Source organism: Rhamphochromis sp. 'chilingali' (genome assembly GCF_963969265.1).
Source record: "Rhamphochromis sp. 'chilingali' genome assembly, chromosome: 11".
NCBI classification, from domain to species: domain Eukaryota; kingdom Metazoa; phylum Chordata; class Actinopteri; order Cichliformes; family Cichlidae; genus Rhamphochromis; species Rhamphochromis sp. 'chilingali'.
This window is the reverse complement of record NC_137938.1, coordinates 1,049,627-1,074,385: the sequence shown is the minus strand read 5'-3', so window position 1 is coordinate 1,074,385 and position 24,759 is coordinate 1,049,627. Positions and strand designations below refer to the sequence as shown.

General features: G+C 41.1%; 1 protein-coding gene across 1 annotated transcript in view; it reads right to left on the bottom strand.

Moving 5' to 3' along the window:
• The window catches only part of grik2 (glutamate receptor, ionotropic, kainate 2), a 346,902-nt gene that overhangs the window by 271,994 nt on the left and 50,149 nt on the right, over window positions 1–24,759 (bottom strand). The window contains exon 3 of the mRNA XM_080897244.1: window positions 559–726. Coding sequence (XP_080753370.1) covers window positions 559–726 — 168 coding nt within the window. The remainder of the gene's footprint in view (window positions 1–558; window positions 727–24,759) is intronic.

The window sequence follows — 24,759 nt, the reverse complement described above, 5'->3', positions numbered from 1 at the left end:
AGCTTTAGGCATTACAGAGTTAAAGCACATAATTTCACAGCAGTGTTTTGTGGCTCAAAGAGGAGATAATAATTTTGTCCTCATGTGTAGTTTTGTCTATTGACAACAAGTCTAAATCTATTAAATATACTCCCATCATGGGTCTACAGGTGCATCTTCAGTTTGATGACTTACCAACAACACATATCCTTGTATTTGCTGTGCACTCTGATTACCTTATTTAATAAAAGAGACTTGAGTAAATCACTAAGACAGGATATAATGGCCCATAATTGATAAGGGACTTGAAATGTCAGCCTGATGCACACAGAAAACTGATAGATTATAGCACTTTATTGGCTGTCTCTGGGGGCCAAGCAGGTCTTTGAATTACTGCCGCTGAGTCATTACCTGGAACCAATCAATTATCTCTGTTTACATTTGTAGTGCTCAGCCATTTCTCCCTCGCCTGATTATAACTGCCACAACCTAAACGAGTGCAGCTCAGCTCAGGGGCCTGAAACAGTGACTACATATATATTTATATGAATGCACACACAATCACAAGCAAGCAAATACCTTTCCTGGAGGCCTCGAAACTGTCATAGATGTTTATCCTTTGGATGTCATAGGTGAGTGTGGTGTTTGGAAGCAGAGTTCTGTTTCTGTTGATTGTGTTTAAAGCAAACTTAAAGGCGAGTTCCTCCGCACCTGATGGGCCACTTTCAATGGACTCAAATATCCCCCCTGCAAACAAAGAGGCATACAATCAGTAACAGTCATCAATAATATGAGACTTCTGCTCAGCTCACATAAATACATAGAAAATAAATGAATGGCTTTTTAAAAGTGGCTAATTTTACCATACGAGAAACAAAGATTCAACAATCAAAAAGACTTTCATGTCATTAAAGGTTAAACGCCATCTCAATTAGATAACACTGTGCCCTGCGGTTTCTACTTTTGGCACAATATAGCAGCTACTTCTGAATCATTCCACATATCGGGTACATCCAAGTCCCAGGACACAAACATACCAAATATCTACGCTCGCACACTTTACCTTTTCAGTCAACTCAAAGATGTCTCTGTGAGAGACCGAGCTCTTGTTGAGCTTCTGACCATCATAAACAAGTGCTTTCTACCACGTTTCTGAGTGTAGCATGTTTTAAAGGGAACCATGTTTGTTGGTTCAGGCGTGACCCTCTGAGCAGTAACTTTAGCTCTGATGAAACTACTCGATAACCGCTCATGTTAAAAGCAGCACAGAGGCAGAAACTGTTCCACTATTAAAGTCAAAACCGATGTAATTGAGACTTGATAAAAATACTTATAAATGAGTCATCAGTTCAGTTCATTGCCTTACGGCCTCCTCTCCTTAGACAGACCATTTCCACCTGCTTCCTCCTCTCTGACCAGGTTAAGAGAAGGTGGGCAAGGCTGAAGGCCTCAATGGCTCTTAGAAACTATGCCTGCCAACTATCTGTGAGTCACATTTACAACCTACGTCTGACTGATGCTATGGAAAGCAACCTGCCACAGAGTTGCAGATCTCACCAATTTAACACAGAGTTGTGAAGAATTATCTTTTGGCACAAGCAGAATAGGAAGTCATGTGACTGATGATCTCTCTGTTACCAAGTCAGATGTGCACAGCAAAATCTCCAGTGTTAAATTAACACTGGAGAGTGTCTATATGGGTCCACACCTCTGAGTGTTAAATACAACACTGTTGAGTGTTAAATTAACACTTTGACAGTGTTATATGTTTAAAAGTAACCTAGTCAGTTTTGAAGATTAACAATGGCTAACACTGAGCAGTGCTGATTTTCTAACACTGGAAAATAAATATTCCAGTGTTAGAAAACCAGCACTGGGTTTTACACCAGGAAAAATCCATTATTACTGCAAAAGCCATCTGATCGAGACCAGACGTTAAAATAAAAACCTTATTGCCCTCCATTTGAAACTCTGTAAAGGACTTTCTTCAGAAAGCCAGAGGAGGTTATTGTAAAAGTGTGAGCACTCACAGCTATAGTCCTCGAGTGAATACGTCTGACAGGCAGCAGATGAATGGACTAAGAGAAGGCCTAGAGAGCTGGGGGTAAGGGTTTCTGTGATCAATGAACTCTGATTGGCCAGTGAATCAATCAATCAAGCCTTTGGCGAGCAGTGAAGAGCAATGGTAAAAGAAGTGTTGAGGTTTTTTGTTTGGGGTAGCCCTACGGCCTGACCCCGCTGGCTTAGTGTCAGTCAGAAGGAACCCCGACTCTATGCTTTATTTACTCCAACTACAAGCACTTGACTGCAGAGCTCTCAGCGAGTCTGGACATAATCCGCACACATCGCTGTACAAGCACTGCACACACACCTCCATCCATCCATCCATTCGCTTATCCTTTTCAGGGTCGCGGGGGGCGCTGGAGCCTATCCCAGCTGTCGTAGGGCGAGAGGCGGGGTACACCCTGGACAGATCGCCAGTCTGTCGCAGGGCCAACACACAGGGACAGACAACCATTCACACTCACATTCACACCTAGTGGCAATTTGGATTATCCAATTAACCTATCCCCACAAGCTGCATGTCTTTGGACGGTGGGAGGAAGCCGGAGTACCCGGAGGGAACCCACGCAAACACGGGGAGAACATTCAAACTCCACACAGAAAGACTCCGGCCTGATGGTGGAATTGAACTCAGGACCTTCTTGCTGTGCGGCAACAGTGCTAACCACCGTGCCACCGTGCAGCCCTGCACAGTGGACACACACCTGTCACCAGCAAATACACTGAGTCTGTTACAGTGACTGAAATATTTAGAAATGCTCTTTATCAAAGGGGATTTATTCGGTTTAGGTGCAGGAACGTAAAGCAAACCTCTGAGCTGAAAGACGGCTGGCAGCGGCTGAACTGTTGAAACTTACATTAGTATTCATCTCATGAGGGAGCTCTATTTTACATGCTATAATGAGTTTGAAGGAATTAATAAGCATCAGTTAAGCAGGATGTACTATAATTGGAAAACCGAGTGCTTGGAATTTTCACACACCATACATTTGCCATGATGATTCTTCTTGTTGTAAATGTTGACTGTGATGGTGTCAGTCTGAGCAGGAATAAACTTCTACTCGTTTATCTTCATGGACATAGAGCAGAATAAGTGATAGAGGACAGAAGCAAAGAGAAAGACAATCCTCCAGTAAAGCCATTTATGAACCAGAGTGTAGAACTGGGATTGGTTTTCAAAATGTTTCTTCTCAACATAAATTCATCAGTTTCCTGGGATCACAGTGGAGCTTCCCCCTTTAACAGTCATAACTCAGTAAGAAATCCTGCTTGTGTTCATCATCAGTGTCATGCATTAAAGTTTTCTTTGCATAGATTTAGTTGGGCGATACTCACAGTATATTCTCTTTGTATCGTTCCAGTAAGCCAGCAAACATGATATATCGATCACAGTAATACATAAGCTAACTAAGCAGCTAGTGCTATGTTACAGTGCTGCCCAGTGCTGCTGTTTGTGGTCAAAACACATTAAGACTATGCTGACACTTTAGTCCTGTTGTTGTAATTGGTTGGTGGTTAGAATGAGAGTAAAGGTGCCACTTACAGGCATCATGTACACAGACTGTATCAAACACATGTGGAGAATCTAAGGATTTTAAGATTGTTGAAGGCAGATGTAATGATGTAATGTAGAAGATAATACAAGCGTAAAAAAACATTATCCCTGTGTTACATATTCTATCTTTTAAAAAGCTAAAAGAAGCCACTTTGTATATCAGTGTTTGTTTTTTCAGTGTCACTGGTGTTACATTTGCTCTTTTATGACCACCTCAATGTGTCTGGGTTTGTGATGCTTCTCTGGTGGAATCTGTACACATGTGCAGACTGTTATGAAGCTCATCTTAAATTGATCCAGCGTGGAGACGTTACAGCCTAGCTACCAAAATGTTTCTCGATCGTGTTTTACGGGGTAACCTGTTTGTCACTGTTAGTCACGATGTCTGCCGATCTCCTAAAAACTCAGTAACCAAGAGAAGACATTACATTTTACAACATTTTACATTTTAAATTACATTTTAAAGATGCTAAAGAAGCACCTTGGAAGCTTTACGTGTGTGTGTGTGTGTGTGTGTGTGTGTGTGTGTGTGTGTGTGTGTGTGTGTGCAGCAGTGTAGTTGTGATCAGTCAAGAGCGAAATCAATCAACAGCGTCTTTACTGATCCCAACGGTCCGTGCACAGAAAAGCCAGCAGGCAGGATGCTCAGTGAAAATGAAACATGCACGATCCAAACACTGATTAATCAGCGTGAGTACGAAAAGATTCACAACGACTATCTCAGGAACTCGCTCAGGTAAACCTGGCTGTTCACAAATCATATTTCCATTGTCTCCACACAAAATACAAAATTACCCACAACTACTTAATTATCGTCTCTGTGTTAATTATAATTCATATATTTTAAAATATATATTTAACTTGATAAGAAAATATCTTCATTTTGTATCAAAGGCAATCGTTGTCTTTAAAATACTAAAAATTTGCAACTTGTTTGCTACAAAACGTTATTTAGCTTTGAATAGACTGTTTGTCATTTCTGCTACATTGAAATAAATTTCTCTCTTGAATGGGATTCTTATTGTTGTTGTTGTTGTTGTTGTTGTTGTTGTTGTTGTTGTTGTTGTTGTGATCATATGCTTTCACCGTGCAGACAGGGATAACTGTGAACTAACTTCCATCTTATTCGATTCATATTTATATTTGGTCCCGACGTTTCTGAAAAGAATGTTATGGCTTTGTGTTAACATCACTTTTAATATGTGGGCATGTGTTCAACCAGTGCCCTGAATGTGATCTAAAGAACAATGCTGCACCAGTTTCTCCGTCAGTCTTATTTTCATCCTAATAATACTTTATAACCAAAGCAGAGGTAAAGCAACTGTTAAATACTATTCTCACTTTATTATTATTTGTTCTCACTTTAAAAATAAGGAACACAAATACATGGGTTGGTGGGTTTTTGTTACTGATAAATTGCAAATATTGAAATGTTTGCTTTTTTTTTTTTACTCCACTTAAAATGTGGCTTGAATTTACACGGCAACCTTAGTTTTTTTAATCTAATTATATCTCCAATGACTTTGTGCTAAATGGTAAATGGACTGATTCTTATACAGCGCTTTTCTACTCTCCCGGAGTGCTCAAAGCGCTGCCTCAACATGCCTCATTCACCCGGTCACACCCACTTCTAAACTCAAGTGCAACTAATAAACAGTCACACTCCGAGGAACGCATCGGAAGGCAATTTGTGGTTAGTATGCAGACTGCAGGAGCCAGGAGTCAAACCACCAGCCTTCCAATCAGGAGCTGATCTGCTCTACCACCTGAGCCACAGTCGCCCTGGACTACACAGAGTCCCTGCTGACACAAAGACTCAATAACAACTGTGTTTAATCCATTAAGTTACTGTGCTCCCTTTGTGGACACGTGTCACGTAAGCATCAAAACGATTCCCACCCCAGTCATTAATGATTAATTACGATACTGCCAGTAGCACTAAATCCAGAATCATCTTCACAGGACTGAAGAAGAGTCAGACATTGATTGGGAATATTAACTTTAGCAAAAATACGCACTTCTTTTTCAGATGCCCTGGTCAGGAGTGAAACCCCGACCTGTAGTTCCAAAGGCGAGTAGTGTTACCGCGGTCCTGCAGACTAACCAGCGTCTCTGTTCCACTGTGGTTATCAGTGACACTCAGAATTCACACCGATTCAACCTGTGCTGTTTTAAACTTGATTGTTAACTGAACACCTCGTTCACAGTCAGTGTTTCATTAAAAAAGCTCCTTTTAACAACTGTGCTGTGTTTCTTTGTTTTCTAAAAACGTGTGTTTTTCTACTTTCATCTCAATTTTCTTTAAACAAAAGACAAATAATCTTCGTTCAGCTCATCATTTCTGTGGAGTGAAAATTATTTATGAAGAAAACTATGCTGACTTCCTCCACCCACTCTCTGCACCTCAGCTGCTGACAGTTTGATGGTGATCAGCATCAGAGCATCAGTGCTGCAGAACGGGAAGCGTAGCATGACGAGCTCCAAGAACACGTTCCATCTTTATCACAGCTGAGCCGCGGCTGTAGTGGACGTGGTTGGGGAGGGTGGTACTGAGAGTGGGAGGGGTGTGGATGTGGGTGCAAGTGGGCAGGAGGAGGCCTGATGGAGGCAATAAAGGAACAAAAACATGCATGGACGATGGAGAAAAAAGGTTATCAGTAAGATGCAATATACTAAATATACTTATATAAATATGTTTATATGTTTAAATTCCATCAGTCTCACTGATGCTGGGTTACATTAGAAAACATGTATTTCATGCAGGTGCATGATATGTCACTGTTCATAAACTGACAGGATCATCCAAATACATCTGGGTATCATCTGATTAGTTATAATAATGAGCCACTACTTATAGGAAGCATACAGAGATTAAATAAGAGGGGCCCAATAACTGATGATCAGCTCTACACAGCATTCAAGGTTCTCTGTGATTCATGAGTGTGAGTGGAGACAAAATCCTGCCTCTTTGAAACCAACTAAGGGTCGTTCCTGTGAGACCGAGCACACTTTCTAATCTGTTTGATGCTCAGTGTTGAATTCTTTGTGAGCTCAGTGGTGTCAGTGCTAGGCTGGACATCATGTAATAGAAACAGTTTCTGTGCTTGGATATCGATGAAAGGCTGAATAGGACTGACAAGAGTTAATATTTGAGAAGCTACTCATTTGAGACTACTCCACCACGTAACCAATAATAGAGATGAGCTGATCATTATTATGTGCAGCAGTATCCAAATTTTTATTTTGCAAGATGGGTTGAACACGTGCAGTCTTTAAAGATCCCAGGAGCGCACCACACAACAGCTGATCATCTTCAGGAGCTCAGAGCTCAGCTGCTGCTTTTTAAAGACGTCGTGGGCGTGTATGCAGACAGCAGGTACAAGGGCTAGGCAGTGTTGGGTGAGTTACTTTAAAAAAGTAATTAATTACTTTGTCAATATTGTATTTAAAATACTTACCTAATTACTGTGTCAGAAAAGTAACTTAATTACTAAATAAGTAATTTTTTTTTTTTTTTTTATCTCTAGCCATCAGAATTGTTGTCTGAAGGCCAAGAAAGATGCCAAGCGGATTTATTTTACCAAGTGGATCATCATGGCCTTGCCATATTGGTCCATTTGATTGACCTTTATTATAAGTATGAATTTATTTTATTTTCAGTTGCTACAAACGGGACAGACATGACTGGGGGATAGGACAGGGAGAAAGAATGAAAGAAAGAGAGGGAGAGAAACTCAATAAGTAATTTAACTAAATACTTCTTAAAATCCCTCTAAAGCTCGAGTGGACAAACAATAGAAATTAAACTCTTTAAATAATAAATACATTTTTAAAGACGGAGACTCTACAGTACGCAGCGCTAGCATCTCTTCCACAGTGTAGCCTGCAGTCATTTTTTAAGCACCGTCTGCGCTGCTGAAGTAAAATCAGGTTTTGCTGCTCAGCAGGAGTTGCCGCGGTGTTATCCATGGATGATGATGAAGGATCGCTCAGAAGTGTTCGTCTATGCTCTGTGTCAGGCGCTTCAGTAGGTTACTCGTGCTATTAACAGCAGCCCATAGTTTTGACATATCACTGTAATGTTCTTGTCTGCTTGTTTCAGAAAAGTGAAGATACGGGAGTATGTCCACGTCATGAAACAGCCACTCGCTTCAGTCCGACAGCTTCCGCTGGAGAATACGACTGTGCAGCAAACTGGTGTGAAATGACGCGCAGCTGCACTACAGTGATGTTAGTGCGGCAGAGTTTATTTCAAATTATTGAAATTAAATAATGATATTCAGCGAGTTTAATTATTTTACAATGTAACGCAAGTACATTGTAAGTAACTGTAATTAAAATACCTAAAAATGAAAAGTAATTAGTTACTCTACTTTTTCAGTGAAAAAGTAATTTAATTACAGTAACACGTTACTTAGTAGTAATGGAATTTGTTTAAGGGTTTGTAATCAACGGCAGTAAATCAAACAAAGCTGGACTATTGTTGATTTTTGAATGGATAATATCAGAGGAATGACTCTGGTCTGACTCTGTAAGATGCAAATATGGAGACTCTCTTTAACAGTGTGTTATGACAAACACTCAGCTCGTTTGATGTTTATCTTTTGATTTGCTAGCACTGTAACATTTCTCCGTGCTGTTTACCACAAACAGTTTTCACTTACTCCTTCATAGCAACATGTTTTCTTATGTTTTGATTGAATACTGTGCCTGTAAGACCTTGTTCAGGTAAAATTGTGCAAGCATGTTTTATTGACTCAAACGCTAACCCGTGGTTTCACGCTGAGAGCGTGATCATAAAAACAGGACTCTAAATGCAACGCTTTGGGCCAAGATGACTTCTTTCTAAATCATAATGGTCATAACGGTGTACTCTTCCAGCCACTGGAGCATGATGAATTAACTTTATATATATTATATGTAATATATAACTTATTGTATTCATTTAATTTTATATAGTGCCAGCTCACACTGGCAGGCCTGGGCGCTTCACTGTAGGATGGAGTTCCTACAATATAAAAGAGTCTTATATGGTTTTAATGTGATTAATCCTCTTTTTCACTCTGCATTCATGTTCTGTGCGCCTGTGCAAACCCTGCAGAGACACCGAGTTTCTTTCACTAAACAGTATCATTATTATTCAGCGGCCTGTTTGTACTGAACACTTTGTACCTTTTTATATAAGATCAACAGCAGAAGGCTTTCTGTACTTCAGGGAGCTGTCTGCAGCAGTACAGGAGCCTCAGAGCGAGAAGACTGAAGACGTTTTCACGCAGTGAGCCGCTGGAGAATTGCAACTAGGTTGTGTTTATTCTGTCATCTCGCCTTTATTCAGCTCCGTTTTCTCATCCTGTTACCTTCCTGCACTTTGTTTTTCTCTCCCTACCACTCATCTTTTCCTGTGACATCCTACGAGCGAAGATTACTATAAAAGATATAAGTGTGCGATGTGTAATTTTCCTCTCTTTCTCCTGATAGAAAACCTAAGGAATGCTCTGCTCGGCACTTTCACAAATGTCAGTGCTTCTCCACCATTGTCGAGCACTTGCACAGACACAAAATGTCAGCATCTCTCTTCAGTCACAGTCTTTGCGAACTGCTCTCATCTTGAAATGTCAATGGGCAAACCATAATGAGAGGAAGCAGATTCTTGGAAGGCAGACAGCACAGCCTGCTGCAATCCATTATATAGATCTGCAAAGATCTGCTGTGGTGTGTTGGCTTCCCAGGACAGAAAAACTCATCCTCTGTCCACAGACCTGTGACCCGAACAACCACACAGGCCTCACTCATCTGTACACCAAAGGAAATAATTGAGTTTCACACATTTAATGGGAACACTGAAGCTGTGCGGTCGTGTTTAAAGGACAGGCAGGCAACACAGCTTTATTTTGCTTAACAGTCCAACCTCGTCCATATGCACAGTTAGCTAAGTGCGTCTGTGCTGAGTTAGGCATCCAGTCAATCCAAGGGAGCAGCTCTTAGTCTGCAAGAAAATACAGCCTGCTAACAGCACAGGATGTAAGTCCCATCTTCTCTCCTTTTCCTCGTTTCCTGTTTGTTTAACGATAACATCAGCTGACCAGTACTCACAAGTTTTCCTTCTGTTTCTAATGAGCAGCTTTGTTTTTCATTGGTTTTCTGTGTTCAGACAAGTGTGCGATATCGTCTCACGTAAAGGGGAAACGCGGGAGATGATGGGCCAGAAGTCCACTCCCTTGAGGCAATTTGTTCCCACATACAGCCTGATACATTCTTCTCATTGTGAAGCGATCCTGGTCTGAGATCCGTCAGGGCTCCGGTGAAACATGGAGCAGCCTCAGTAACTGATTCAGCTAAGTAGGAAACTACTGCGTCTGTGCAGACACAGCCTTTTTTTACTCGTTCTGATCAACTAATAACTTATTAACTAACAACTAATAATCTTGACGGCTCGGATGAAGATGTGTCTGTGGAGACGTGTCACTGTGGCAGTCGCTCTGCCTGTGAAAGGAGGGTTTCCTCTGAGCGCTTCGATCCACGAGGACTGTAGGCGTTACTGGTCATTAACACGAGAAAAGCTTTTCTCTCATTGTGACAGAGCCTGAATTAATACAAAGAACATCACCAGAAGTCTGTAACGTATCAACCCTACAGATATACGTTGTGTATAAGTGACCCGTGATACACACAGTGATTTGATGCGCTGTTAATAAGACAGCTTTAAGCTGGACCATAAATATAGCAACAAGCAGCACTGTCCATAATAGAGAAATTAAGGTTTGATGCAGCTGATAAATAAAAAGGACCAGGAACAGCGTGATGGATGGTTGGCATTAGCCCATTCTTTTACAGATGATTTGCAAGAATACAAAGTGAAAAGTGAATTCTTCCCCTCTCATACACATGCTATAAATCTGTCCTGCAGGGATGCACACAGAGAGCAAAAGTGAGAGGAGGAAAAGGAAGTCCTCTGCTTATATCATCGTTGGAATAATTCTGCTCACATCCATCATGCGCTCAGTTCATTTTTCACAGAATACTGGGCAACACCTATTTATTACAGGAAATGTTTTTAAAAGTGGAAAAGAAGACATTGAAACTGGGCCCTTTAATAGAGACGTTTCACTTTTTCCTCCTGTGAGAACAGACAGAAATGGGTGGAGAGGAAGGCAACATGCTTTAGAGATAATGAGAAAACAAAAGGCAAGAAATTCTATTTTCTGCAGGGGAAAGCAGCACTTTCAGCTGTGCATTTATTTATAATGTCATAAAAAAAAGATCATTCAGATTGTGTTGGACGCAGGGACAGCGCACTGATAACACAGCAAACTGCAGGCCTGGCTTTTAAAGCAAATCTCTCAGCCCTGCATTGTTCAGCTAGAGTGGCTCTGGAGGTCACGCTGTGAGTACACTGGAATAGGACTGCAGGTGAGCTGGTGGCGTCAGACATGTTTAGCTGGTGAGCCCCTGCTTTATTAAAGCTTTATTATGGAAACTTGCTGGCAACCTCTGAGTCTCATGTCTGAGTCGCGTACAACAGCTACAGTGGAAATCTTAATTGTTTGATCTCATAATTGTTGCATCAGCATGACTGAATGAGTCCGTGCATGCAGTCATACGTATGACAGAAAGACTGTAAAAACGATTTATAATAAAAACTCAGTTTACTTACGCATCAATATGAGTCATGAACAAGGATTTCCTGAAGACCTGACAATGAGCTGCTGATGGGAGTGTTAGTAGTTGAACCGCATACACCAAAAACTGAAGCCTTTGCATACTTAGTGTTGTATCTTCTGAATGAGACAGATTTCATGTTCACGTCAACGTATTTCAGCATCTGTTAGTCTGGATGTTTAAGTGTGTGAGTAACTGAATGATGTCTTTAAAAGAGTGTTCAATCCATCCTCTTATCTTTGTCTGGAGCCCAGAAGCAGGTACACCCTGCTGCAAGGCTAACACAGACACACCTCTGGGCAAGTCAAAGTTACCCTAACCCCACTAACTGCATGTCTGTGGGAGAACCCACGCATACTCCACGCGGAAAGAACCCGGCCTGGTGGTGGAATTGAACTCAGGACCTTGCTGTAGGGCAGCAGTGCTAACCACTGTGCCACCGTGCTGCGGATGAATGCCAGAAATAATCTGGTGTCAACATAACAGCCCCAGGTCAGCGCCTCAGTTTACCGGCTAATATTTGATTGTATTTATTGTATTTGACTTTAAATCTGAAAAAAATAATGTCACAAAAGCCTTGAAATATGATGCAGTACACCCGCTGGCCAACACTTAGACTTCCTGCTGCAGCTATCAGCCCTCAGCTGCCTCACTTATGGTATGAGACTGGTGAACAGCTCGTCTGCGTAATGTAACATCTGTAGCTTAACTGTAGCAAAACTAACTTGAAAGTTGACTTTACTTCATGCTGGATTTTGTTGATGGTTTGAACATTAAACTATGACATCATCATCATCACTGCTGCTGGGAGCTGCGTGGCCTGGTCATACTTTTATTGACACGTTTCTACTGCAGGTCTATTTTAGTCCGAAGTGTGGGTGAAACATCTCTGTGTGCATGGTGCCACAGAGTGGTGTGTTCAACGACGCGACCAAAGACAGTTTTCTGAATGACTCTGTGATTCTGTTTGTTTACAACCATTCACAAACTTCATGAAGGAATTTTCTGACAGTTCAGTTCCTGCTTAGGCACTGAGATATTTTACTACTTATTCTGCTGCTGACAAAGACGCAAATGCAATCTCATCTACGAGTTCCTGACACGCGTCCAACTAAACCACAATGATGGTGCAAGAACAGAACAGAGACTCTCTAGTGTCCGGGTCACTTTAATGCCGGGGGGCCAATCCAAACGAAACCTTACAGTAACATCATCACCAATACAGCTCGGACTGACATCGACATGTTCTTTAGAATATATGTCTACTTCATCATCATCCTGCAAATGCAATGTTATGTTATTTATTTGCATTCATTTCACATGCCAACTCACTTGGTCATCAGCCAGGACGTTGGATCAACTACACGAACTAAATATGGAAAAAAGGGTTTGAAGAAAACACCGTAGGCATCACGACATTTACATGATACTTAATCTGCTCGGAAAAGACCGCTACACGTTTGACTTTACAGAGCTGTGATATCACAGTCCTGAGATTCATGTGTTACCCAAAAACAAACAAACAAAAGTCTAAAAAAATCTAGCTTAAGTCTGTTACTGTCTAGCAAATCACCAGCCACACATCCAGGGTCAGACTTAATCCTGTTTCCTTCAAGGAGACAATAACAGATGCTGAGATGTGACGGACTGCAGATCGGGAAAGGTGCCGGCATTCAAGGATTCATCGTGAAATGTAGACGTGATGCAAAGGAAAAGAGAAGTGTATGGAGCAGATCACATCATTACATTAATAAATATCAAGCTGGAATGAAACATTCACACATAATATTATTAAAAATCTATTCATTATCATTGATTCTAAGATTATAAGCTGTTGAATAATAAGTTATTTTTTATGTGATTCAAAGCAGACGAGCGTGATGCTGACAGAAGGCCTGAGCCACATACAGATGTTACACACACTGAGGATGAACACGCCATTAATAAGAAAGACAGGAATGTAGGACAGTAAAAATAAATGTTTGTAATTTCTTACACGGCTGCAAACAAACAGGGTGGTCATGTGTGAAGAGGAAACGGGCGTCACTCCATCAATGCAAGAAGAAAACACATCATGTCAACTTCAAACTGCCAAACTGGATGCACCGTTTCACACCACTGACACAGTCCAATGAGAAGTCGTAACAGTATGAATGAAGAAAACAGCTGATGTGCATTACAGAGTGAGAGAGCTAACTATAGAATAGAATAGAATAGAATAGAATAGAATAGAATAGAATAGAATAGAATGGCACTTTGTACATGTACAATGAAATTGTGAGTGCTTCACACCTTCTGTTTGGATAGACAACAAAAGGTTGTAACGTAATTAATACTGAATAGAAAAACCTGGAGTAACTAGAACAAATCGGTTAGCTGGAGTTAAAAAGTCTTGTTGCAGTGGAGACAAAGGACCTCAATGTTCAGATTAACAACACACTCATCTACCTCTGCTGCCGCTCTGCCCAGCACAGCTTTCAGTCTGTTCTCTGTTCCTTATGTGAGTCCAGCCTCCTGAAAAGCACTGAGCTGGATCTTTTCACCAGGTTGTTCGGGTGTTTTTGTCTGTCAGTCTGCACCTCTAACACACAACAGCATTAAAAAAGCACTGAGCACCACACTGTGATGAATATCATAACATGATAAGTATTGAACACATCACCAATTTTCTATCCATCCATCCATTTTCTCCCACTTATCCTGGACCAGGCTGCAGGGACAGCAGCCTAAGCAGACAAGCCCAGACTCTCCCCAGTCACCGCCTCCAGCTTTCAATCCAATTGTATTTACAAATCACAGTTGCCTCAAGGTACTTTATATTGTAAGGTAGACCCTGCAATAATACATACAGAGAAAAACCCAACAATCATATGACCCCCTACGAGCAAACACTTTGGCGACAGTGGGAAGGAAAAACTCCTTTTTAACAGGAAGAAACCTCCAGCAGAACCAGGCTCAGGGAGGTTGAAAAGCCTTTAGTTAATTCAGTCTGCTCTCTCTTTCTAGTCCCTGTCAGGACTCTTGCTGCAGCATTTTGGATCAGCTGAAGGCTTTTCAGGGAGTTTTTTGGACATCCTGATAATAATGAATTGCAGTCGTCCAGCCTGGAAGTAATAAATGCATGAACTAGTTTTTCAGCGTCACTCTGAGACAGGATATTTCTAACTTTAGAGATGTTGCACAAATGGAAGAAAGCAGTCTTACATATTTGTTTAATATGTGCATTGAAGGACATGTCCTGGTCAAAATGACTCCAAGGTTCCTCACAGCGTTACTGGAGGCCAAGGTAATGCCATCCAGAGTAAGAATCTGCTTAGATACCATATTTCTAAGCTTTTCAGGGCCGAGTACAATAACCTCAGTTTGATCTGAATTAAGAAGCAGAAAGTTAGCGACCATCCAGGTCTTTATGTCTTTAAGACATTCCTGCAGTTTAACTCATTGGTGTGTGTTATCTGGCTTCATGGACAGATAGAGCTGGGTGTCATCTGCATAGCAGTGTAAATGTATGCTATGTCTTCTAATGATGCTGCCTAAGGGAAGCATGTATAATGTAAACAGAATTGGTCCTAGCACTGAACCCTGTGGAACTCCATAATTAACCTCAGTGTGTGAAGAGGACTCTCCATTTACATGCACAAACTGGAGTCTATTAGATAGATATGATACAAACCACTGCAGCACAGTACCTGTAATACCTACAGCATGTTCTAATCGCTCTAATAGGATATTATGGTCGACAGTATCGAACGCTGCACTGAGGTCTAGCAGGACAAGCACAGAGATGAGTCCACTGTCAGAGGTCATAAGAAGATCATTTGTAACCTTCACTAAAGCTGTTTCTGTGCTGTGATGAGCTCTGAAACCTGACTGAAACTCTTCAAATAAACCTCTGCAGATGATCTGTTAGCTGTTTGACAACTACTCTTTCAAGGATGTTTGATATAAAGGAAGGTTGGAGATTGGCCTATAATTAGCTAAGACTGCTGGGTCTAGAGATGCTTTTTGAGTAAAGGTTTAACTACAGCCAGCTTGAAGGCCTGTGGTACATAGCCGATCATTAGAGATAGGTTGATCATATTTAAGATCGAAGCATTAATTAATGGCAGGACTTCTTTGATGATCACTAAATCATCACTAAATAGGTTGTAAATCAGTCTCCAGCATCTCACATCTGCTTTTCTCCATGGCCTTTAGCACAACTACATATGAATAATTTCTCAACATTTTTTCATTTCAAAACAGTCACAGCTGAACATTGTTAATGCCTTTCACTCCTTTCTTTAAAAAATCCCCCATCATCACCTTTAGCTTTGCTCACCCCATCTTTGTCTGTCAAAAGGTTTCAAATCTTTCTTTGAACTCATATCATTGCAGTGATGAACATAATTAAATTCTTATTTCATTGCTTGTCCCCTGAGTTCCCAGCACCAGGCTCCTGCATGACGACACATAATGTTATCAACTACAGGTGATTTATGTCGGTCCTGAAGCCATGCCATTATTCACAGTTACAGCTATGAACACTGTCCCCTCTCATCTTGCTTCCTATTTTCCCCCTCAGTTTTTAACTCTCTCCTTCTGTAGGACGCCCGTAGGAGTGTCTGTGCGTGTGTGAAGGCAAATAATGGTCAAATAATACATGAAGAGGAATTTCCAAATGAGTCATTGCAGGTGGAGAGCAGCTTTCCCTTTGGGCAGACTGAAGCATCTGTTATGACAAGCAAACCAAATCTGAGCTTTCCCTGGAAGAATTAGGAGTGATCCCCGTCACGCACACTCTCTAGCGAACATCTCCTCCATCTCTGACACTTTTGTCCCTGCTGGTTCTTCCTCCCCTCAAACATCCACTTCTTCCCCCCGTTGCCCCACCTCTTCCTCATTCCCACAATCCGCTATCTCACAGCACCTGTCACCTTCCATCTTTCATCTTCTCTTCACATCTCCAAAATACAGCTCTAAAAGGAGGGAAAAGGGAGAAGGACCCTTTTGTGTGTGTGTGGGAGTGGGGGGTGAAAAAATGAGTAAAAGAGAGCGAGTGCCTCCGGCAGGAATGTTGAGATAATGGTTTCATTTGGAGAGATTGTGATGAGGTGCTTGAAGGGAAAATCCCTTTGGATGGTTGGATGAGCTACGTCTCTCTTTTCATCTCTGTGCCGTCCTTAAAGCCACGAGAACATTGGACCCTCTGCCTTTAACTAACCCTGACAGCCCAGCTATGGGGAGAGGAAAGCTGCCCTACACAGCCGTGTGCCTCCAGGCTCCTTTTAAACATGAAAGGCTCACATTTGCAGTCAAGCACACATATAAAAGGCATAAAAGCCCAGAAATAAGTCAATCAGCAATCAAAGGTAATATTTTTCATCTAAAGCCAGAACATTAAAAGCATTAATGTCCAATTTGGCACCATGTTAAAATGCTGGGAACATGGGCTTTTTTATTAGTGGCTCCTGACTCCAAAGAGGCAGAGAAACAAGCAGAGACAGAAACACTTCATAAATATTCATAACGCCTTTTAAAAGTTGTAATCATTTTTCCTTTTATGCATAATGTAGCTTATTTATTTCACACATTACCATGCATTTGGAGGAAATTGTTCCCCATTTGAGGGAACTTGTGTCTCTGACCGTAGTTGCTGGGACACAGAGCCAGCTGCCAGCTGGGGGATACGTGCAAATGCTCCAGTAGATTTTGATGTGTTGCACATGTTTAGCTGTTTGCAATTAATTATTTCTAGAAATTCAAAATAATGGAGGTGGTAGTTTGGTGAGCCATGTCACAGAGCCGGTTCACCAGGACATCGTACCAGATATTTATCTCCAATCACGATCGGAGCTGAAAACCTGCAGAATTTAAGTCACACCCGCATGTGTCTGCAGCGTTTCACTACATGCTGTACTGTGCATGCGACAGTTTGAGTTTCACCCTTCCCTGAAATCAACACTAATTCATCTCTTTAAATCATTTCATCCACTCGCAGCGTTTCAACAGTTACAACAGACCTGTCTCTTCCTCCACAATATACTTTTATAAACACTGATTTAAAAATATTACAAAATGATTTTTATAATATATGTATATAAACTGAATAGCTGCTGAAAGACAGGTTATCAATTCAGAAGCCACATGTATGATGTAACAATCAAAGATGATTTTACAGAGGCTAAGACAGCCTGAATCTGTCATTTAATGTAAGCATGACGCATTTCATTTAAACGTTTAATAGTGCATTGATGGACATTGTAATGAAGCTCTATACAAAATACCAGCTTTAAAAACAACCAGTGCTTTGAGCTGCTTCATAATTACTGCACTACAGCTGTTATCTTTGAAATGACTGTTATTGTGTTCATGGACTAAATGAATGTTCCCTTCATTTTTGAGTGAATACATTTTAAACCTCTAGTCCTTAAAAAGAGGAGACTTTAAACAAAGTTAAAGCATTTCATGTGTGGGGTAAGCCCTCATCAGTACTGCAGTTTAATACGATATCTTTACTATGATGATCTCCTTTAATGTCATCAGTCTGTCAACTGCAGATGAAAGAGCACATTGGTGGAGGGCTACAGAAATGGTTGTTCTTCTGGGAGGTGCTGTCAGAGTAACAGTTAGTTCTTGGTCACCTCCCTAACTAAACCCTTTCTATCCCGGTGGTTCCACACGTCTCCCTTTACAAATGATCGAAGCTGCTCAGTGGCTCAGTGGGACTCACAGCAAGTCCTTGGACAGCGCAGTCTGTGCAAGCACTGCCCACCGTGGGATCTTATATACACGGCTTTTAGCCTTTCTAGATTATTTCCACTAAACTAAATTTACCAGCCGAGTTATAGAAACATGATCAGTGGGAAAAGGATACACCTGAGCTTCATTTGGAGTTTCATGACAAAGCTTGTGAATACGCATGAACATTATAAATATATTTCGTTTTTATTTATTAATTTTTTAAATAAATGACAGATGACAAAATGTGGAGCAAGTGAAGCCCTGTGAATACTTTCATATGCAATGGATCACTCAAACTGAAAGGACATTAATAATGCTTGTTGTTGCAAATGTGTGTCATATCTATGCCACCATCACCATTACTGATGTGATAATGGCTCCAACATGGAGGCACAACTTTGGAAGCGAGTGTTAGTCGTGGCTACAGCACAACAAAGAGGCTGACAGTGTGTTTGCACTGACTCCCTCAGCGTCTTGATTCCTTTCATTTCTGACATTTATGCATTAGATTGTCACAAAATGCATTTGCATAAAATATTTATCTACATGTAGATAACAAGGCGGAAACTCAGACATGCAAGAACTCTGAGTCCATCAGTCACGATGACATGAACCTCCCACTCAGCGTGGTGTAGCCTGAGCGTGGCACAGGCCCAGGACCAGCTCTGCCTCCCACATGAGTTACCAACAACACCTGCTGAGGTCCAGTTTCACCGTGCACACTCCAACTAACACAACTCTGCTTCCATTACTCCCCCGCATGGATCCAGCCACTTCCACTTTCATCGGCATGCTCAGTACATGCAGCAGGGTGTGTACTCAAATACACACTCTCTCTCCTAATAGCCAGATTAGCACGTTGATAGCATGTGCTCACACTTCCCAAACAGAACGTGTGCAAAGCTGTGGAAACACACAACATGGTGTGAATGCTAACGGTGGGAATATAGTGGAAATATTTCTCACTTGGTCTGTTCGATGCAAGTTCCTCGAATAGCAAAGTGTGAGAAAAATGTGGCATGAATATCTACAGGTAGTACAACCACAGCCAGCCACGGCGCCACAGAGAGGGAGGAGCTTCGTCAGGGAGTAGGTGGGGGGTGGGGGGCTGTCGGGAGCGTGTGCTCAACAACAGGCAATCAGTCCATGAGGAGAATAAAGAGTCCACACTGGCTGAATCGAGGCGCCACACTAAGAGCATCCTACAGCCAACCCCCTCCCTCTATAGCCCCTCCTCCTTGTTCTGAATAAGCCTGAAGTGAGTTCTGACACAACTGATGACTTTTGTTACGCGTGATTATATTTTAGTGTGTAAACAGTCACACTGTGTTGGTGGGATGTTGTTAGGATTGCTTCACAAAGCTGATCCGTGTTAGTTCAGGTTTCAGTTCTTTGTCCCATTGGCTGTGATCAGTGTGGCAAAGGTGTAAAACCACAGCGAGCAGACTGGGTGCTGTTGATGGTCGGCTGCAATCGAACCAGTGAGCGTGCTGTAAAGACCGTCAGCTGTCAGAAAGTCATCTATTTTTAATAGTGCCTCTATGGACACGTGTTTGCTTTAGCAAAGTAATTAAATAAGTACCAGTAATAACTTCCAAACCTCGGAAACCTGCAGTTCAAACAAAGTTAAAACATTTCGTTCGTGGGTTAAATGCTCGTGAGCGCTGCAGTTTAATAAGATGCTGCTCAGGAAACATACACAGGGCATCTAAAAAGTTTTCACAGTGCTTCTCGTCCCACATTATGTGCCGTTAAGCCTTGTTCCAAAACTGACTTCATACTTTTTTCTCCTCAAATAATTCACACAATAAAGTGCTCGAAAGAAGACATTAATATCGAAATTGCAGCTGGCAGTCCCACAGTTATCAGAACTGACTATTAGGATTACTTTTGTTGGTTTTCTATTGAAGACGGAGAAAATCTGAAGATCTGTTTTCCTGCTGCTGCTGTATTCTTTGACCTTATGTGAAGGAAGATAAAGAAGCAGGCTTTTTGGAGACGAAGACGTCCCAGGAGAGCTGTCAAAGACATATGTAGGACAGAGAGAAGATTATAAATAGATGAGATATAAATAATCGACACCAGACGTGTGACACAGAGCAGACAGGACTGTGGCTCTTTGTTCTTGTTGAGTTAAAGCAGCCCGTTAGCAGAGGAGCTTTGGGTTTCTGACAGAATACAACAGAGGGAAGGCAAGAAAACAAAGAGCGTGTGATAAGGAAGGATGAAGCAGGGGGAGCCGGAGCGAAGGATTTAATTCTTTTAAATATTTAATAGCCAACAAAACAACATTGTCTAAATCATTTTAAGTACCAGGGTCTGTGGTGCTCGGAGGCTTCATGGTCTGCACACTCATCTACTTCAGCTTACAAAAGACATGGATGGTTTTGAATGTGGGCAAAAGGCTGGGACTGGAATTACACAAGACGTTGAGAATTTCTAAACGTTTAGGAATGACTGTTACTGGTGGAAACGCAGCAGAGACCTGTCTCACTGTCTGAAAGGAAAACGTCTAAAAGGGCTGAATTTTCCCTCCCTTATTGTTAGACACGTTTCTTAATCATTAACCTGCTGTCCTGTTACCAGATTAGCCTGTTTAATGTGGACTGTGTGTGCACTCCTTCCTTCCATCATATCCAGATCAAACTACATTTATTTTGAAAGCAGTCCTTCTCCTACTGTCGTAACACTGTTTACATCACTGCCAGCACAGACACTCATTAAACTTTGATTTCTTTGACAGACGGCAGTTGAGTTACTTATTTGACTCTTTAGACAAACTGGGTTTTAATGCTGGTTTGGATTAAGTTACTGTATTATTCCCCACAGGCCTGTGTCAGACACAGTAATTCATAATATTAATAAATAAATGAGTATTTATTCTACAGGGCTGAGCTCACTATCATTCGTAACAGCAGCTGCGCCTCTAGCTGTAGCCCTGCAGGCCAAATCACAGGTTTCAGGCATCGTTCAGACTGGGATCAGACCCAGCGTTTCTCTCCATGGTCAAAATCTTCTTCATATATTTATGTAATTCTGTCCCAGATGTTCTTCAGTCATTTGGCCAAATATTTGGATAGAAGCTAAATATGAGTAAGACTGAAATGTTTCCTGCTAATAAGGCTGCTATTGAATTCCTCTTCCTGTATTTCCTGTCATAATTGCCTGTTACAGCTTACATGTTAATTAAACATTAGCTTTACAAAGCCAGGAGATGCTAACCAAGTTAAACATATTAGCTACTCAAAGAAAGACACAGGCAGACCACACCACAGCAGCTGGAGGGGGGCCCACTCACTGCTGCACTGCTGGGGGGCTGATTGCTGAATAAAGCCAGCTGTGTGCGTCTCCTCAGGAGGAATCTGTGGCAGCTGAGCTAATGGACGAGACAGGACACAGTCCTACAACACACAGGGCTACTAAGGCTATATGGTGAATGGACTGGTTCTTATATAGCGCTTTTAATCTGAGCACTTTATACGACTAATTCATTCACCCAATCACACAGGCACATTTTCTAGGTTGTGCAGTGCTTAGTATCTAACATTCATACACATTCACACTCGATGGATGCATCGGAGAGCAAAATGGGGTCAGTGTCTTGCAGATATTTGGCATGCAGACCTGAGGAGCCTGGAATCGAACCGCCAACCTTCCGCTTAGTAGCTGACCTGAGATCTGGGCTCATTTAAAGATTAGTTTGGCTTTACAGTTTCTTTCTGTTCCTGCTGCGTTAGCTGCCAACCACGATGTTCCTCATCCTCAATAGATGAGTTATTCACTTTGAACTTGAGTACCAACACTTTTAAACACCTGTGTACAGGCAGATTTGACATCCTTGTTTTCCACCCAAATACATCTCATTACATATCTACAGTGTTATCATTTTAAAAACATGTTTTTCCTTCGTGTCCCAGTCCTCCAGAGAGACACTCCTTCACCACATCTTTTAGGACATGTTCTCTAATATTTCTCTTTTTTTGGATCAGTTTTACTCAGAGTCTCAGAGACATTTCAACACTTTCACATGGAAACAGATTCACAGCTTCTAAACAGCAATAAAAATCTCTGATGCACTTAGTATTAATGGAAGTTGTTTAAACGAAGGTGAACTGAGTGAAGAGTAGAACAGTTGTTGCAAGCGGCTTTATTTAACAGACTGCTTGTTTGTTCCTTAACTGGTCTAACACCGTTTTTTATGCCATTCTCTCAAAAACGCTGCTCAAGTCGAGCTTAAAGACGGCAGAGGTCAGTGAAAATGTTAGCAGGTTACCCCATTAAACAAGCAGCCAGTGGAGTCTTTGGCCATGATGAAAAGCAGGAAAGCACCTTTGTCACAGGTGTGGAGCCACTGCAGAAAAGGGAAATGTCAAACCTCAGTACCCAGAAATACTGCTCATGGCTTTGGTGTTTTCTTCTAAAGCCTGAGGGAAGAATCAGCAACATCAGAACTCAAAGAGATTCAGGAATTAAACAGAGCTCCAACTATTTTATTTGGATTTACTTAGTGGCTTGAATAATATCTGGAGGTAGTATACACAACCAAACATTAACGTGGAAACGTTGCGTGTTTCAGGATGGTCACATAATAAACCACATCGTATCCCAGTGCAGTATCTCTGGGCTGTGCTAACACCACCTTCCAGGAGCTACAGGAACGTGGCGCCTGATACAACAGGGTTCCTTCTCTGAGCTCTTGTAATGTTGTTTTGGATGTATGAAGAACAGATGTTGTGAAAACAAAATGAAAAATATAGCAGGCTGTTTTCCAAAATGACACATTGAAGCTACACACATGTCAAGATGTGTAACTGTGTATGCAGCTAGCATCCTTTCACCTGGTGCTGTTGCTGTTTGAAGCTAAAGAACGATTTCAGCAGGTCAACGTTAGGTGGAATGTTTGTATCAGTGCTAATAACACACACAGGGTGAACTATAAAGCAGATGAATATTGCTATGTTCTGTCAGTTGCATCTGTTAGCCGTCCAATAACCCAGCAGTATGAACAACACAGAAGGCAGCTCAATGAGAGCTGAGGTCTCAGTGAGCGTCTAAACACGCCCCCCAGTTAACTCCTTTCTTTCAAAGTCGCGCCCATACAACGGGCTGTGTCACTCTAATAATGCATTATCATTCTAATTACAATCCCACACCAAACATGCTCCATGCTACATGTTCACTATCCTATGGTTAAGCATCTCTTAGACACTTTTACCAACTCAGTTCATGAAATTATCTGCATAGTTTGCAGATTGTTTTGCAAATAGCTCCTGACTAACATCAGCTTGAAGCTTCTGAGAGGCAGCAGTGTAAGAGGTTCCTTGAACCCTGAGGAGTATTAAGGAATCAATTCAATTTTATTTATACAGCATCAAATCACAACAGTCGCCTCAAGGTGCTTTATATTGTAAGGTAGACCCTGCAATAATACATCCAGAATCACGTCTGTATAAACCAACACAGTATAATCGAAGTAGTAGAACAAACACAAAGAAGACTTTTATTAAAACTGTAATCAAAAAGACAAATATGTTGAAAAATCAATAAAATGTTTAAACTCATGCGCCACCACATCATTTAAAACGTCTGACACTATTAAGCATCATTAAGTTATTAATAAGTTCTTCGTATGTAATTTATAAATACAGATATAATTTAAATTCTTGATTAACAACATGCAACATATTCATCATGTCATTTATGAAGCGTAAATGAATGATTAACAAAGTATCTGTAAAGTGAGGCTATTTCACCTCCCCAGAACATCGAATCTGTTCATTCAGTGTTTTCAGTGCAAGAAAGACTTTTTATAAGGTTGGAAAGCTGCAGGCAGCTGACACTGAAGACGTCGGCGGCATGAGTGACGCCATGAGAAATGACACAAACAAAGCCAAAGTGAGACAGGAGATACAAATATTTATCATCACATGCAAACATAACCCACGCTGGGTTTGTAGGACCACAGTCTGCGCTTGTAAGAGAGAGTGAACCAGAATCAGATCCACCAGCCGGACTGAAGCTTCATATTTAAAATATAATATGATAGGTTGTCTTTCCTCTGGTTTGTAGTCCATTACCTAACTTTAGTCAGACAGTGTGCAGTCAGGCTCAGTCCCAAAGAGCTGCTGAATTAAACCAAACAGTCGGTCATGTGCAATGAAAGACAAATGAAAACTCAGAGCTCCTAGGGGTAACGAGGTGATCAGGTCAAGATGTGGTTCTCCATGCTCAGTGGGAGAATCCCACATCAGTGGCATCTCCATGAAATCGTGAAATCCCAGCCTGTACTGCATTGAATAAAGAAAGAAAGAAAGAAAGAAAGAAAGAAAGAAAGAAAGAAAGAAAGAAAGATAGATAGATAGATAGATAGATAGATAGATAGATAGATAGATAGATAGATAGATAGATAGATAGATAGATAGATAGATAGATAGATAGATAGATAGATAGATAGATTGATTGATTGATTGATTGATTGATTGATTGATTGATTGATTGATTTAATGGCCATAATGAAAAACAAACAAAAAACCCAGAAATGTCAAAATGCATCTGTAACACTGTGTTCGTGCAGATGTTTGGAAACGTTGTTGTTTTGAAAAAAAAATTAGGTTATTATTTTAAATTCAGACATCCAGTACTCATATTTAGCATACTACATATTATCACTATTTTATTATTATTATAGAAAATGAACACAATGAATATTTGTGCTGAAGGAGGAAACCACCCAGTGTTTCTTTCAGCACCGCATCCTGATTTATTCAGCAGCATGTTGG